Below are 18192 nucleotides of genomic sequence, written 5' to 3' on the forward strand. Positions count from 1 at the left end.
ACAAATGGATATCTGCACACACAAAATCATACGAGAAAAACCACAGTTAAAAAAAAAAAAAAAATTGAAAAAGAGAGAGATACACAATGCATTGAGACTTCTCCAAGTGATAATATTGATGTGAAGCCCCCTCAGTCTCCACCCCCCCCCCCCCCCCTTCTCTTCACCCCTCTCACACGGTCACTTTAGTTCTCATCATACTGTGTTGGCTAAGTGCCAAGAAAATCGCTCACGCTGTGTCCTGCTAATAATTTGGTTACTGTCTGTTGTCTGCTACAACTGTGCAGCCGGCATCACTCACTAATAGTTGTATCTTGGCCACTCTTGATTGCTCCCTTTATTTTCTATCAAATCGTCCTTTTAATGCTCATCACTGTCTTCTCCTTGGAATTTACGCTTCAATTCTTACTGAGCATCAGCTAAAGAAAGCAATTTTGGTTGATTTATTTCGCCACGATCGCATGTCTTGACCACAGCGTCAGTCCGACATTTTGTTGAGCGAGCGAGGAGAGGAGCCAGGCAAACACTGCGGCCAGTAACCCAACCAAAACGTTCAAATAAAGGACTGCCTCGTGATGTTGATGGTGTTTCTAGCTATCAATAGAATCTAGAAAGATTTCCCAAGCTAAAGCTACCAGCATTTTAGAAAACGAACTGAATGCAAAGCAGGGAAAGTCAGAATATTTCGATGATGAGTTATCTCGTCATTGTGGCAACAAAGCGTACATGCTTGCCATGAACTGTCAAGTGAACTGAAGTTGCCTATGGCTGTGAAATTTGAGAGTTGATGCACATATCATCATTCAAGCATGCACATCAGTGTATCTCCTGCCCCCCCCCACCCCCCCATCTCCAAATCAAACAATGAACAAAGCAGTTGCACAGGTCTCCAAACAGAGACAACGTAGCCTTGATTTATTGCCATTGAAGCAACTATCTGGAACAAGCATGACGCCTAACATCAGAAACTCTAAACAACAAACCCACTGTGTCTTCACATAACCCATCTCCGTCAACACCACTACATACAAGGAATCAGGAACTTGGGATGATAAATGTCACCCCAGCGTATCTATCATCTCATTGGTCCATTTTCACAACATACCAGTGATTTCAAATCAGACTGTGCCCCACATCCCCCCAAAAAACACCCCTCAACCCTCTACATTTAGACCATGCCAAGACGTGTCAACAACAATCTATCCCTGGGACTGTACAGAAAAAAATATATTCTTACACATGTGAGCCAAGGAAGAGGACTTGTGTCACACAAGTTGTCAAAAAATGATTAAGAGAGTTTAAGCACAACATGTATTAAACTGTTATCAAATTACATGCGCAGGAAGACAAATGTACTATAAAATAAACTAACAATTGTGTGCTCACCTTTGGGGAGCAAAGTGATACAACTAAATAAAACTGATCAGTGAGACACCCAACTTCGACACCCCAAACTGAAAAAAAAGGTTTTGGGTGGGGTTATGTGTGTGTGTGCGCGCACACTTTTTATGGATCGTACAAATCTGGGTGGGGTTACGTGTGTGTGTGTGTGACCATTACTTCCCCTTGTTCCGAGATTCCTACCATACGCATACTCCCTTCATACCTGGATTTAGAGAAGAGAAAGAAAGTATGAAGCAGGGTGCTTATTTCGGAGGCTTACAGCAACGCGGCTCATTACAGTACACTAAGACTGTTGTATACTGTTGTGTACAAAACTGATGTGAGAAGTTGTCTCTGACCCTACTGACACAAAAGGGTGACATCTCTGGTGACACTCGGGTGTAAAACAGGTGACTTTGGGGTCAAACACAATGTAGACAGGTACGCACTACATGCAGGACAGTGTTTTGCTTGCAGAGTATGCACATAATGCAGGTACTCACCAAGTAGTGCCTCATATGTATCTCAGTGCCACACTGTTAGTCATGTCCATGAAAACTGTCATCATTGTCACTGCTATTCTTATCACATGAATGATTTGAACTTTGTCTCAAAGAGAATATATGCCTTTCACTACACTAGCAGTCACTGAGCCAGAATCACATCATTATCTGCTCAATTCTTGAACAAAAACTATTCAGAAACAATACTTTCTTTAAATATGCATGTCCGTGTCACAGTCATCACAAAATATGCAACACAAAGGTGACGTGTGATATACCTTGAAGCACTCATGCCAGTTACTGCACAAATATCACAATTTTCACACTTGTTACTTTTTGAACTTTTCATCCCCCACTATCTGTGCTTCTGTAGCAACAGCTAATTGCATTCACTCATCATTCAGCTGAAACAGTTTAAAATCATCATCTGATAGAGCATTGTAAAACTCGTTATCAGAAAACTGGTCAGAACCCGAACTTTCTACACATTCCATTTTTCAATGTACATGTGTCTGCACGGCACATCGGCAAGAATATAGCGGTGCCCACTCTCCCACGGCCCAGGCAGGGAGAGGGGGGTGTCTGGGATCAATTCCACGCAAACACTGCCCCGCTAGTGACCCGGTCAAGGATAGGTGACGTGCGCTGATGACGCAACTCGTGGGAAGTTCAAAGCGCTCACCGTGAGAACCGATTTTCCAGGCTGCAGGAAGGAAAGGGTGAATTCTCTGCTGCACAGTTTTCCGGCCTCCAGGAATAAAGGGTAAAATTCCAGAAAACTGGAAAACCATGCTGCAGGGATGAAAGTGTTAAGAGATTCACCAACTATCCACATCCACACACACACACTAACAGCCATTGACAAGAAAACAAACCTAGGGTACACTAGAAGGGGAACTGGAGCAATAATGTGCGGTTTAATACTGTCCAACAATGTGTACTGGGTCTGAACAATTACTCATGAAGATGCTGTCCTGACCTTTACATTGAATTTTATTGTGACCTTTAGAAGATAGTGTATGAACATGAAAGGAAGTAAAATAAAAACAAAACTGTGAAGTGGAAATAATCTTTAAAGGTTGCCTGACAACCCCCATCCCACTGATACTGAAAGTTAGAATAAGATGTCATTAGTCTCTACAGATACAGAAACAAATGCAATAACAGAGAAAGAAAAAGAACATAGAGGAAAATCTTAAGCACAAAGATCAGATCCAGATCAAAACAAAAAAGTTCCCTTTTCAAAGGACAGAAAAAGTCTTCCACTTGTCTGCTATCCTCAGTGCTGTTCATGTTGCCAGACTTACCAGTGAAGATGCCTGTTACTTCACTTTTTCTCAATGACAGGGTATTTCTTGCAATTCACTTTGAAGCAGGTCAATATTTGACATTTATATTTTCAAAAAAAGATATAACTAATGGTTGTAATCAAAATGTTATTGTAATATATTTGGAACAAAATACTGTTTCAAACTGATTTTTTTTTCAATGAAAGCAAAATGCTAACTGTGAATGCACACATAATTATGAACACACTGCCTGTCTTAAAAAAAAACACCCTCCAAAACTCAACCTTTTTACCCCCCTTTACACAATGTGATATATTTCACATATTCTGCAAGATTTAACAACTTGGGGTAAAGCTTCAACAACTGAAGTATAAACTCACACAGTTATACACACACAAACTCACTCTCATCACATCATGTTCAAAAGTGTTAAGTTTGTCCACACTCTATCTCTCTCTCTTGAAACAAAGTTCCCCCAAATCCATGCTGTCTGACTTCACAACCAGCCTGAACAACCAATGGTTGTTACTGTCATCCACCTCTGGTCTACAAATATGTATTGTTCCAGTGTTCAATCATGGACTCCACTGTGACCTGTTTTATGCATCAGTGTTTCAGAAGGAAAAACAAAATCAAGGCCTTTTACAGGGCTTTGACAGAAAATTACCAATGTAATATCAACATGTTTAATCTTGATACTGTCAGAATATGGTATGGTCTATGCTACTGTAAAAATGCATTTGCATTATTCATGGGAATTAATGCAAGCAGAAAGCAAACTGCAATTTCATCTGTGATTGTGATTTTGGAGGCATTCAACAAGTGTTGGAACTTTCTTTTCCTCCCCCCGGACCCCTAATCACTCTCTCCCTTGATCATTTTGGAGAATAAAGTTTAGATTTGCTGACCTGAAAGCAAGATCACAATATAATATGCGAAATGAGAAGTAAGATTACAGATGACTGCTTTTGAAAACTCCAGGACTTGCCCAGAAATTGTTTTCACCTGTGCTGCTTTTTCCTGCACTCTTTCAGCCCTGGAAAAGGACTTTCCACTTTCCTGGGATTTTTCAAAGTGTGGGAACCTAGATGTTTTCAAGCAACATCATCAAACCAGTCAAAAAATCTGTTCATTTGTACAGGGAACAAAAATATGATGGTGGCACATCAAGAGGCAATGCAAAAGCACAGAGTGCTTTTCTCGGGTTAAGACGATTGTGTGTAGGTTTATCTAGCTACACAGACAGCAACACTCATCTTCAGTGTTTCATTTCCTTTTCAAGCAAGCATAAAGACTGTTGAGCTAGAACTCTCCACTACTAAAGGCAATCCCACACAACACTGCATTACACAATACTGCATCACTTAACATGAAGAGTCTGATGCAGACCCCATACACTGAATATTAGTTTTCTTATTCTTCTTCTTCTTCTGCGTTCGTGGGCTGCAACTCCCACGTTCACTCGCATGTACACGAGTGGGCTTTTACGTGAATGACCGTTTTTACCCCGCCATGTAGGCAGCCATACTCCGCTTTCGGGGGTGTGCATGCTGGGTATGTTCTTGTTTCCATAACCCACCGAACGCTGACATGGATTACAGGATCTTTAACGTGCGTATTTGATCTTCTGCATGCATTTACACACGAAGGGGGTTCAGGCACTAGCAGGTCTGCACATATGTTGACCTGGGAGATCGTAAAAATCCCCACCCTTTACCCACCAGGCGCCGTCACCGTGATTCGAACCCGGGACCCTCAGATTGAAAGTCCAACGCTTTAACCACTCGGCTATTGCGCCCGTCTAGTTTTCTTATTCAAAGACAAGCTGACCCACGCAGGGCCATAGAATATCATCTCCACATGGAAAGAAAAAACACGGAGCACAAATATCAATAGATTGATACTAACATCGTTAAATGTGAAATGTATTTCTAAACCACTAATTTTTTTTTTATATATTCCCACAGGCCAGCACCTATTCACAAGGTGAAGGCAGCCCCTTCACAGTATTGTGATGCTAAAGAAGCAAATGGTTAATCATTTCACATGCTCGCATTTTGTCTTCTGCACCAGCCTGTAAACATAATTATATATGTATTACAGAAGACTATCATCAAATATACACTTTCACATTTCAGAGCCTCCGTTTATGGTCAATGACACATTATACTTCTTAAATTGGTTCCTCTCCAGATGAGAAACAGGGTTGAGAGCTTCCTGAACAACATTATTTTATAAACATGTAAATTTGATGATAAGTTCTTAACACACATCCCTCTCTGTCACACACACACACATACACCTTTCTCACATTCAAACACCTTCCTCACACACATACATACCTCCTTCCCATATACACACACCTCACTTGCACGCATACACGCCCTCATGCACACCCTCACACAAACGGCAAGACACAATATGTCTTCCACACAAACCGGACGCTCCACAACCATACCTGGAACAATGCAAATCACATGTCATCTGATATGCAAATGTCAGCAATCAAGATCTATTTGCCTTATATGGGGCTTGGTGTTCTGTGTATGCTGAATTAGAACAGGCACAACAAAACACCACTTAGTGACTCAGCAGCTGTGCAGGGACTCCTCCGGTGTGTGGCCATCATTAGTTCCCTCTGGACTGCCAGCACCGACCAACCTGACTGCGTTTGTGTATGGGAGACTCGGAATGAGCCAGGTGGGAGTAATGCCACTAAACAATGCAGATGATCAGGTAAAAAAAAAAAAAAAAAAAAAGATCTGGGAGTTTGATCAAAAATTAAGCAATGATCCGTTTACCATGAATTGGGGAAGACCACCGCATGCCATCTCCCTCGCATGCATAAATTTCATCTGACGAAATCATGACATGTTGAAAAAACATATAAACATAAAATTTGTTTCAAACTCAAAAAAGACCAGAAAGGAAATGAAATATGACGACTAGTGCGGGAGGATTTCAAGTAAGAGATCAACACTCAAGTGTACAGACACTGCAACTTCTTGCAACAACAAAGCCAACTGTAGCATGAGTCCACCACACAGACACAACTCGAGAGAGGATGAAAGAATGGTAACACACACAAAAAAAAGAAAGAAAAAAAAATGCTAACACTTTTATGGTACCACAAAAATTACAAAAGATTGTTTTAAAAGACACATGTCCCCTTGAAAGGAGCATATAGTTTACCGAAATTCAAAGACAAGTGGTGGTGATCTAACTAAAACAACCCCCCAAAAATTCAAAATCCTTGGAGATTCCAAAATTGTTAAAAAGTTGTATCTGTTGAAAAATGATCTGTACAGTTTTATCACAAATCAAAAAAAAAAAAAAAAAAATACTGCATTCAATCTTAACAAGTTTAAGTGTCAAATGATTTAAAAATAACAAGGTTGGTAACAGTATCAGGAACAATATTTGCCAATTACTGGAAAAAAAAGAAGTGAATTAGCCTTTACACACACACATACACACACACAAACACATGTGTGCGCACACACATGCTCTCTCTTTTTCCACATAGTGAAATGATGAAAGGAATGTAAACATGAAACATATTTTAGGGTGAGTCTACACATGGTCAATGAAAGATACAAAGAAACACTCCTTTCTACACTGTAACTCTGTTTTTCAATAACTTACTAATATTCGCAACCTTTTTCTGCTCTGAAAACGACAGCATGATTTAAACAGCCCACTCTGATGAAAGATCAAATACAACAGCACATAGAAAAACATAAATGTTTCCCTTAGCACTGGTTACTCGTCAATCTTGGAACTGGTCAAAACAGAACTGTTGTTTCAATTGTACTTGTGAAACCTGCACCGATGAGCTTGAGAGAGAGAATATCTCTGTCTTCAGTCAATAAGCGGTGGAGGGAAGGGAGCGAAAGAAGTGAAGATTACATGCTCTGCCTTTGGACAGACAATTTCATTCCCCAACAATGCAAGTGCCCTTCACCTTTCCGCAACACAGCATCAGGTATTCAGTTTCAGTTTCAAGGAGGCATCAAAGAAAGCAGGCTGATCCATATACTAACTTTACAACATCTGCTTTAAAAGATAAATAAATAAATAAATTACAAAAAACAACAGCTGACATGACACCAAAGCCAACATCACTGACAAATAATGTGTCATGATTTACTCCTGTTCTTTTCATCTATGTCTCATTTCAATTAAGTATCTCATCATATCGTTTATTTGTTTATGGTCTGTTCTTCTAAATGATGATATTAGACTGATTAAGTATCTCAGAGAGAGAGCAAGTTTACTGCAAAGTTGGTTTTTTTTTTATCAAATGTTTCCTGAAAAGAGTGTGCAATAATAAGTTTCCTGTCAACTGTTTTCTGAAGAACACATGAAAAGCATTCCAGACTCAATGAATAACAAAACACAAAAAAAGATCACAGGACTGGCACAAGCGGTTTGATCAGCATACTGGAACATAAAACAACTTGGAAAACATAACAAAAACAAAACACAACAAAAAAACAACAAAACACCACCATACAAAAATGAAACAAAAATGCAACATACAACGGATTTAATCATGAACTACTAGAGCGAGATGGTTATGGTGTACAGAAAGTCAAAACAAAGCAAGACTGAACAGGAATGCCCATAACTAAAAGAAAAAGAAAAAAAATCACCTAAAATAAGCTGAATTCAGCATTGCTACTGTGACATATCAGAACAGGGATCAGAAACCTGCCAGAGTCTGCATCAGGGAGTTATAGTGTAGTACATGTAACTGAAACAAACTACAACAGCAACAAAAAAATGTATAAATATATATATATCTATGTATACGCAAGCAACTGAAATGACCCCTAGATATGAATAAAAATGATAACCACCGCGCTGAGCTGTATGATCCTGAAGGAAGCTCAGTTCTTGCCAGTTTGGGTCACTGGCAACTGTTTTTGTCTCATTTCTTCCATCTTGAAATGCGTGTACGCCAGGATACCTGCCAGGGGGAGGGGCGAGGGGAGGAAAAGAAACAACAATCAAATCATCTTTCATGTCATTCACGCAGTCTGCTCTATCAGAAACAGTTATTTGTTAAAATCAGCTTGCTGACATTCATTTGAATTCAACTGAAGCCACATACACAAATGTGCCAACAAACAAATATACACAACTTCATACACAAAAGAATCATGAATAAGTGTGACAAGACCAGATGGTATCAAAGTGTACATGGTATCTGTGAGCACTACATATATATGTGCTGTGCTAAACTTCTCTGTGACAAAAAAATAGTTTGTTTCTTTTGTGCAAGAAACAAAGAAAGATGTAGCTCAATTTTGTATGTGTGTGGGATTATGTGTTACATGTGTGTTACTAAATGCACAAAAGTTTTCCAGCACAAAAACAGCTTGAAACTAGTGATTTAAAAATTTTTTTTTTTAGTTCCAATTCATATCAAGTCTCTCTCTCTCTCCCTCCCCTCCCCTTACAGCTGCAGGTTGTTCTGCATATTCAGCAATAGGTCAGGTGTGCATGTGAATAAGTTTCAGCATTTGTCAAAATACATTTGGCTGTCCCATATAACTATCATTTCCGCATGTGCAGGCATACATCTAAAGTGCAAAGAAAAATCCATACATTTATGCACATGTATTGCATGCAGCATTTATGGATACATTCCTGTAAGTGATGTGTTAACTTGCTTGGGTGTGTGAGGGCAAAGACTATTTTTTTGCATCATTGCTTTTTGCCATTAAAATCCCAGAAGCTTTCGGGACAGTTTAGAAAACATAACAGTATTATCATACTTTAGAGCCTCACAAACACACACACACACACACACGACATGCATTCAAAGTCACAGAAAACTCTCAAAAACACAAAGTGCCAGAACACTGAGACACACAAACACACTAAACATTGTCATCATACCTTACCTTGAACCAGAGAGATGACGTAAGTACTATTAGTAAGAGGAGGACAGCCCACACCAATAAACTACTAACAGTAATACCACACACACACACACATCACACATACATACACAAACATACACCACACACACACACACTCACACATACACACTCTCTCACACACCACACACACCACACACACTCACACATACACACTCTCTCACACACTCATACATACACACCACACACACACACACACACACACACACACACAGAGCCAGCAGTCTCACCAGTCAGAGTGGTCAGGATGCCAAAGACCTGCAAGGACTGCAGCTTGTCGCTGAAGAGAATGTAGCCCCCCAGCAGTGTCAGGCAGAACTTCAAGTGTCCCACCATGTTATAGCTGACACACGTTAAGGATCATCAAGGGTCAATGTGGTCAAGTCGTTCGAGCCATTTCATATACATGATATAGGTCTCTAATAAAAAAACAAACAAAAACAAAACAACAACATCACAAAATTCAAAAGTTTTATACTACTGCATCAGGAATCAAGATGAAAATCACTTTATTCTGAGTGCCTCCAGATGCCCCTTGAACGAGTCATTGTCAGCTATGTAGATTGGAACTGCAATTTTGGTAGGAAAAAAACTTTCAGGATCTGTTTTTTTTTTTAAATTTACTTTTGAATCTTAAATCAGGTGTTACATTTCCATGTGGTACTGAATTTATAACTGACAGAAACAATGTTTCTTTGTTCTTCTTTTGCAAACCTGGGTAATTTTTTTAAGATTTTAAAGAAAGGTACATTTTTTTTCTGCATTTAAAATAAAAATACTTTAAAAACACGTACAAACCCTGTTACTGTGTTAGCATCACAGACTGATGGCTGAAGGACACTGGTTCAAACCCCATTAGAGGTTGGGGGTGTGTGGGTGGGGGAGGGGTTCAGCCCATGGCCGCTCTCACCAAGAGCTGAGCATGCTTCAATGGGAAGACCGAGACCACATGGTCGATCTATGCATCTTTGGGTTAACACTGCTCAGATTTTCTTATCACCGCTGCAGGTATCTGTATCCCTCAGGCCTGGTTGACACAGGGATATATAGAGGTTACAGCCTGGTCAAGTAGTCCCAAACCTAAACAGACCCCAAAAGCAGAAACATCATCAACCCCATCATCATCAACAAATACAGACAACGAAAAGTCCCAAATTCATACTTACAAACATACACACACACACACACACACACACACACACAATCTTTCTCATATACACAAAGGATACGTCATGGGCGATGTATTGCCAATGATCCAGAAAATGGACAGGTTAACAGAGAAGGCCACCACTCCTGATAAAAACACCATCAGCTGCACGCATACACACCACAAAACCATATAAACTGAGCATTTCACAGATCAAATCTCACTTAACTAACGGGAACCAGCCTTCATCCTGTGGTACAAGTAACCATTTTTTTTCTTGGTTCATTACTGGGCCACGCTCTATTTTCCAGAATACATTTTCTGTGGTCAAATCATTCTGACATCCATGTGAAAGAGTACAACTGAGACGTGTCTCAAATTACATGAGTCCCTGTATCAACACTGTCAAAACAAAGTCCTGTAGAGGCACATAAATCCACACACATGCCCAACACTGCAGTCAACGTTATGTATGCAAATCACAATGGTCACACACACATTACAACACCAGTGATGCATCTATAACAATGATAACCAAACATCAAATATTGTGGAATGTCTTGTTGAAGTTATTCTGATTCTACTTCTAGAGACAAGACTGACAGTTTCAGTTTCAGTTTCACTTTCTCAAGGAGGCGTCACTGCGTTCGGACAAATCCATACACGCTACACCACATCTGTTGAGCAGATGCCTGACCAGCAGCATAACCCAACGCGCTTAGTCAGGCCTTGAGTGCATGCTTACATATTTGTGTACCTATGAAAGTGGATTTCATTTTACGTAATTTCTCCAGAGGACAACACTCTCGTTGCCATGGGTTCTTTTTCAGTGCGCCAAGTGCGTGCTGCACACGGGACCTCGGTTTATCGTCTCATCCGAAAGACTAGACGCTCAGTTTGATTTTCCAGTCAAACTTAGGAGAAAGGGCGAGAGCGGGATTCGAACCCACACCCTCACGGACTCTCTGTATTGGCAGCTGAGCGTCTTAACCATTCTGCCACCTTCCACCACGACAGTCTTTTGACAATCATCATCACCCTTCATTCTGCGAGTGAACATTTACTCTTCTCACTCAGTGCAAATAGCACTAGCAGAATCAGGAGATACTCCAGCTGATTATCACAACAGTAAGACACACACAGCTTTTTTTTCTCTCTCCTTCTGTTTCTGCAATCCTCTCTTTCTTCCTCTTCTTTGTCATTAAAATCATAGTTAAATAAAATAATAAAGCAAAACAAAAAAATGTTTCAAATTAAAGTGTGTGCAGTGTTATATTTCTTAGGTTATTGGTATTCTTAAATCAATTTAAATTGTAACCGTTCATTTTTTGTATGTATCTATAATTTGCCTAATAATTCTTAATTTTATTGTCTTTTCAGAATGCGTATACAAAAACTGATAAATAAACACTTGTTTAACCCAAAGCTGGAATGCCAGTAATAGCCACTGTTTCAAGTGAATGCTTATTAACTCACAAAGGCACTGATGAGATGGAGCACACTGGCACTAGCAGGCTGTCGAAACCAATTCTTTCAATCCTTGTCACAACTTTTCCCACCAGAAACTGCATCATTTTCTCCAGCTATACATCAATTATACATCTCTAAATCACATTAGTCTGAAGGGAACACAAAGTATATTTACAGTGGCAGATATACATTCATACCACATTCATCTTATTTTATTGAGGTTCAGCAGACAAGAGGTTAACAGAGCCAATTCATAAGGTTTATATGCACACACACACACACATATATATATGTATATATCACATGTGTTAATGGAGTAAACGCCACACATTAGACAGACACTTTAACTCGGTAATTCAGTAAGTACTGTTAAACTTACAGAAAGAAAGAAAAATTCACAACCCACAACCTCACATGCACAAGTGTTAAGGGAATAAACAATGAAACTCCACACATTAGATGTTTTAGTTTAACATTAATTTAGCAAATGAATATTGTCGAAACAATGGGAAAGAATATAAAAATTTTACACCCACTTACACACGTTAATGGAGTAAACTCCATACATTGGACTGACACTTTAGTTACTTGCCAACTAAATAACAATACTGTTATTTGTGTTAAGGAAAAAAATTCAGCTCCTGCACTTGCACACATGTCAAAAATGCATAAATATTCATGCACCAGCACACAGCTGACACACAATCATACATAACCTCACAGAAACTGAACCATGCTATGACAAAACCTTTATTCCCCTTTCCCATTTTGTACACACAGGCACAGAACACACACACACACACAGAGTACATGTATGGAATACACAGCACATACATAACACACACACACACAATACATAATGCGCACAGACAGACACACACAGACACACACACAGAGTACATGCAACACACAGCACATTCATAATACACACACACACACACACAAAGTACATGCAACACATAGCACATACATACACACACACACACACAGAGTACATGCAACACACAGCACATTCATAACACACACACACACTTACACACACATAGAAAGCACACCCAGTACACACTGCAGAAGTGTTTTTGCCTGCTGAGTTGTTTTTGATTAGTAATCAAAGAAACCAACACTCACAGCAACTCTCACCAGAGTGTCAAAGGGCCAATTGTACAGCACGCCGTGGTAGGCATCCAGGGGCTCGAAGAAAGGAATGACGAACACCAGCAGAATGGCTGACAGGGGTGCCTGGTAGTACAGCAGCTGCATGGAGTTCACCTGGAGTTCGTGCTGCTTCTCTCCAACAAGCTAAAAATTTTAAAAAAAACAACCCCAAATACATTACTGTCAACCAACCATTGTGGCAAAGTGGTTAGTGTCGTGGACTCACAGCTGGGAAGATGCTGGTTTGAATCCCAGCGGAGGTAGGTTTTTCCGACTGCGGCCAGCTCCTGCCCTGAGTTGAGTGTGCTATGGGCTTAAATGGGAAAGGATTGGGACCACACAGTCGAGTATCATCCACTTCACAGATGCATCTTTGGGTGTGTTGCTCTAATTTCCTGAGCAACACTGCAAGTGTCTGTATCTCTCGGGCCTGGCTGACGCCGGGAAATCATTATGACATTAAGCTTAGAGTATAGTCTTGTCACATAGTCCCAAACCCAAATGGACCTATGTAGCAGCATCGTCATCCTCCTCCTCATGTAAATGGTGTCTAAATGGCTAAAATGCTTTATGATCTCATCAATATCTGTCTGGTCAGTAAGTGGTCTTTTTAAAAAAAATTTTTTTTTTTATAGTATGCACAAAGTACTGAAAGAAAGAAATGAGCAACAAAAATTGCCATAGTGCACTGAAACAAATTAAAGCAAAGCCACAATTTCTGTGAAATACAGTAAATCATCAGCTGACCAATGCAAAACATCCACAATGACTTAAATCTACATTTAATTTATACTTATGTTATAGGTCTGTTTTCAGATTATTAAAACAGATACTAGAATCTTTCTTAATTGACACTAACACTAACAGGATGCAAAGTTTTATGAATAATTCTAATGTGCAATTCATAAATCATGCAGGGCTGAGGGAATTGGAACTTTCAAAGATGTCAGATCCAGTCATCAGTTGTAAAGCTTTTGACCATCTCTCTCTCTTTCTATTATATATATAATCTATCTATCTATCTATCTATCTTTAAACTTCATAGTACATACCACTTGATACATGGATGTAACCAGGACCCCTAAGGAAGCGTAGACAATACCCAGCATGTTAAACTTCACATCATAATATGAGTTCATAAACACTCCAATGATGATCGGGATCTGCAACAAACGCATCATACAAAGTGGTTGGTCATACACTTAATTAAGTTAATACCTTATACAGTCATGTTAAAAGACATGGTTATGGTACAAAAGTATTTAAACTTCATTTAAATTGTACATGATTCAAAATCAGTTATTTTTTTAGATTTTGTTACATAAAAAATGAATCAGAAAGTTATCAAAAACTATGGGAATGAATTTATAGCAGTTTTTAACATTTCTGTTCTTGCTCCATCTTCTTTCGAATTCAACCAACGTCACAAATTCAATTTCAAAGTATTACTTTATATTACCATTTTATCTAATAGTAAACTAAAATGATGGATTTTTTTTTCAAGATCAGTTTATGAGCAACTGCACAGGAAGCGTATGGTTCAAGGCTCAATCTTGACAATGTAATGTCATGCTTAAACAACGGGAAAAATTGGAGCAATGGTGAAAACTGTAAAAGGGAAAAAGATTCACAAAACTGATAATTGGGAGAGGGATTCGCAAGAACTAGCAGAAGCTAACAGACCTTTGCAATCAAACGTTCTCTGACACTCATCTGATCAATGACAAAACACTGAATGCAGGCTAAGCTGTTTTGCTTTGATTGTATATATAATAATAAAAGTTTTATATATATATATATATATATATATATATATATATATATATATATATATATATATATAATATACTTTTTTTTCTGCAGTGACTGAAAAAGAAGTGCCATGCAGGAGTTCACAAAATCAAAGCATATGAAATGTTAACCTGCGGTCAGTTAATCAAGTTAATCTCTTAATCAGTTTATGCATAAACGGCACAAAATAATTCACACTAATACTAGACCCAAGAGGTAATCAAATATTGGGTTTAACTTGGTTCCTCTAATCATTCAATGATTCATGAGTTATGACTCATACTCGTCATAGATAAGGTGAGCGATGTGAAACAATATATTTCTAGAAGTAAATAAACAAATAAAAACATGAATTGGCAAAAGCCATCACCAACATTCAGACAGATAGGATACTTATATATTGTAAATGATAAAATTTATATTGGTATGTAAATAATAGAGGGGGTCTGGGGGGAAGGGGTGGGTAAAATCTGAAAAAGAAACATAACTGACAAACACAAAGGTACACAACTGTATGAATGTTAAGATGTGCAATGTGTTTATAATATGTAATATTGTTTGTTTGTTTTTCTTTCTTTTTTCTTTCTTTAATAAAAAAAAAAAAAAATTAGTAAGACACAGGTACACAACTAAATGAATTTTAAAATCTGTCAAGAATAATACTGTATATTTTCATTTTAACTATTCTTTAAATCTTTGTACATGAATGTGTTTTTCAAGTGGAAGATACAAAACAGTCTGGGAACTGTCTTTTTGGGGTTTCATTTCTCTGTAACTCTAACCAAAAGTGTGTATTATGTTTGTTTTTTTACTTGTAATAAGCTGTTTGCAACTGTTTTAACCCTTTGACTGCCAGGGGGAAAACTAGAAAGTGATTTTTCAATACATCAACTGATATCCAGAACAATCTGCTAAAACTGAGGAAATGATCTGGATATATATATATATATATATATATATATATATATATATATATATATATATATATATATATATATATATACCACTCTGGATAAAATGTGTAAATTTTCAGCCTTCCACTTACAGAGGTAGCACTGTAAGCCTGGTATGCAGGACCAACACTGCAACAGGCACTTTCAGGATCTTTAACCACTAGGCTGCCTATATGACGAGATAACTTGTCATGGAAAGCATGTATGCTTCGCTGCCACAATGATGAGATAACTCGTCATCAAAATATTCTGACTTTTCCCTGCTTTGCATTCAGTTTGTTGACAAAAATGCAGGTAGCTTTAGCTTGGGGAATCTTTCTAGATTCTATTCATAGCTAGAAACACCATCTGCGTCATTAGGCAGTCCTTTATTTGAACGTTTTGGTTGGGTTACTGGCCGCAGTCTTTGCCTGGCTCCTCTCCTCGCTTGCTCAACAAAATGTCAGACTGACTCCGTGCTCAAGACATGCGATTGTGGCGAACTAAATCAACCAAGATTACTTTCTTTAGCTGATGCTCAGAAAGAATTGAAGCATAAATTCGAAGGAGAAGACAGTGGTGAACATTTATAGGATGATTTGATAGAAAATAAAGGGAGCAATCAAGAGAGTGGCCAAGATACGACTATCAGTAAGTGATGCCGGCTGTTCAGCTCTAGCAGACGACAGAAGTCACGGAATTTTTAGCAGGACACAGTGTGGGCTATTTTCTTGGCACTCAGCCAACGCGGTCTGATGAGAACTGGATAAAGTGACCATGTGGAAGGGGTGAAGAGGAGGGGGGTGGGGACTGAGGGGGCGTGGCCTCACATCCATATTATCACTTGCAGACGTCACAATGCATTAGGTATCTATTTCTTTTTAAGTTTTTTTATATTGTGGATGTTCTAGTATGATTTTGTGTGTGCAGATATCCATTTGTCCAGAAAATATGATATTTTAGTGCAAGTTACCTGACTAATGTTTGTAATGAACAAGTTGAAAATGAGACAAAAAACAAAACACTGATTTCAAAACAACAGCATGTCACTAAACATATATAAAATGGGAAAACATCATGTGTTTTGTATTCTTTATTCATTTCCCTTCCAGAAAATATATAATTTTATGGGTCTTTCTCCAATAACAAACAGCACAGAATTTTTTTAAAATTTATACCTGTTTTTTGTGAAAAAACCCTGGCAAATAGATTTCACTTAAATCTTATTTTCCTGCCAGTGAAAGGGTTAATGTGCATATTTAATCTTTTGCATGTGTACACACATGATGGGAGTACAGGCACTAGCAGGTCTGCACAAATGTTATGCTGGCCAGAGAGATTGAAGAAATCTCCACCCTCCAACCACCAGATAGGTGCTCCAAAACTGGGGATCAGACTCAAGAAACTTGGTAGAGAATTCAGCACTCATTCAGCCGCCACACCCATTTGTTGTGTGCCTTTGCCTTGCTTTAGGTTTTATGGGCAAAATTTACTGTACTTGCTTTAAGTTTAATATTACTTACGAATCATGTCAATAATACAAGCCAGTTGATGCATGATCTATGGGTCATATCTTTTACAAAGGTGACAAAGCTTCAGTCCTTTTTTAGGGGAGACGTGGGGGGAGGTAGACAGTGTACACTGGTCAGAGTTCCTGTCAGGTACTTTTGTATCCATGGATGTCTGCACGTCACCATCAAAACAAAACAGTGAGTAATTTAATCAGCAAGTTTGACTCACCAAAGTTGCTTTTACCCGCATGGAAAAACTTCTGCTGTAGAACTGCGTTTGGATAAAAATTATACATGGCGTCGTCATGGTTTTTATCAGCTGATACGTTCCAACCGTGTTGTTCTCCAAGGACAGGTTTGTGAATACAACGAACCCACAAAACGTCAAAGCAAGGGGCAACATGTGCATGAATGGTAAACTTTTAGGTTGAAATAAATTCAATTTTTTGCAAATGAGCAATCCCAAAGTGGTGACAATGAAGTGGATGCAGGTAAGCGTTATGTTTGGAAACGCATAGTGTGTGTAGATCCATTTGTTCAGAAGCACAATCACAATTGAACAGCATATATTCAACCCGAGACAGAGAGTCACTACTGCCTGGCTGGGAGCGGCCATTTTGACACACACATACACACTTCCTGTTTCGACTAAACGGAGACCACTCAATATCTTTTTATCGAAATCACTCACAAGCCTCTCTCTCCTGGTGTCATAGAATTCTGAAGTTTGTCAGACTTCATCTGTGCCATCTGCCACAGGGACTGTCATTCCCGCATCGGACTGGCCAGCCACACCCGACGCTGTACCAGAATAAACACCCAGAGCGCAACTCCATAGTCTTCCGAGACTGAAGGATGCCTATATGTTCTGGATACTAGCCTAAACGTTTATTTCTTGTTGTTTTTCTTATATGATCATGTGTATGTACCCCTTCATGAGGGGCAACTTATAGCCAAAACATGAACTTTATCCGTATTTCCGTGTGTGTGTGTGTGCCAGTGTGTGTGCCACGGTGTCCGACACTGAGTCAGTGTGTGTGTGTGTGTGTGCCACTGAGTGCCG

At 38.9% G+C, this 18192-nt stretch overlaps 1 protein-coding gene across 2 annotated transcripts; it reads right to left on the reverse strand.

The window, feature by feature from the left end:
• Positions 1–877: 877 nt before the first annotated feature.
• On the reverse strand, positions 878–18047 carry LOC143284746 (solute carrier family 35 member E3-like). Of its 2 annotated transcripts, none has more exons than XM_076591710.1 (6): positions 17359–18047; positions 13948–14058; positions 12869–13039; positions 10353–10435; positions 9354–9466; positions 878–8147 (listed from the first exon to the last, which is right to left on the reverse strand). In XM_076591710.1, exons 1-6 carry the CDS (start codon positions 17743–17745, stop codon positions 8068–8070), a joined length of 945 nt encoding a protein of 314 aa, XP_076447825.1. In that variant the 5' UTR covers positions 17746–18047; the 3' UTR covers positions 878–8067. The 2 variants fall into 2 exon arrangements, with proteins under 2 accessions (XP_076447825.1, XP_076447826.1); XM_076591711.1 differs by having other exon boundaries at positions 12881–13039; positions 17359–18045.
• Positions 18048–18192: the final 145 nt, after the last annotated feature.

Source organism: Babylonia areolata, chromosome 8, assembly GCF_041734735.1.
Source record: "Babylonia areolata isolate BAREFJ2019XMU chromosome 8, ASM4173473v1, whole genome shotgun sequence".
Taxonomy (NCBI): Eukaryota; Metazoa; Mollusca; class Gastropoda; order Neogastropoda; family Buccinidae; genus Babylonia; species Babylonia areolata.

Excerpts from the sequence above, each read along its gene's own strand:
- LOC143284746 (XM_076591710.1), bottom strand. The coding sequence starts at position 17,745 with ATGGCCGCTCCCAGCCAGGCAGTAGTGACTCTCTGTCTCGGGTTGAAT. Across the intron at positions 10,436-12,868 it reads ACACTCTGGTGAGAGTTGCT|CTGATGGTGTTTTTATCAGG; the intron begins GTGAGTGTTGGT and ends GTATGCGTGCAG. Across the intron at positions 9,467-10,352 it reads GGCAATACATCGCCCATGAC|CTATAACATGGTGGGACACT; the intron begins GTATCCTTTGTG and ends AACGTGTGTCAG.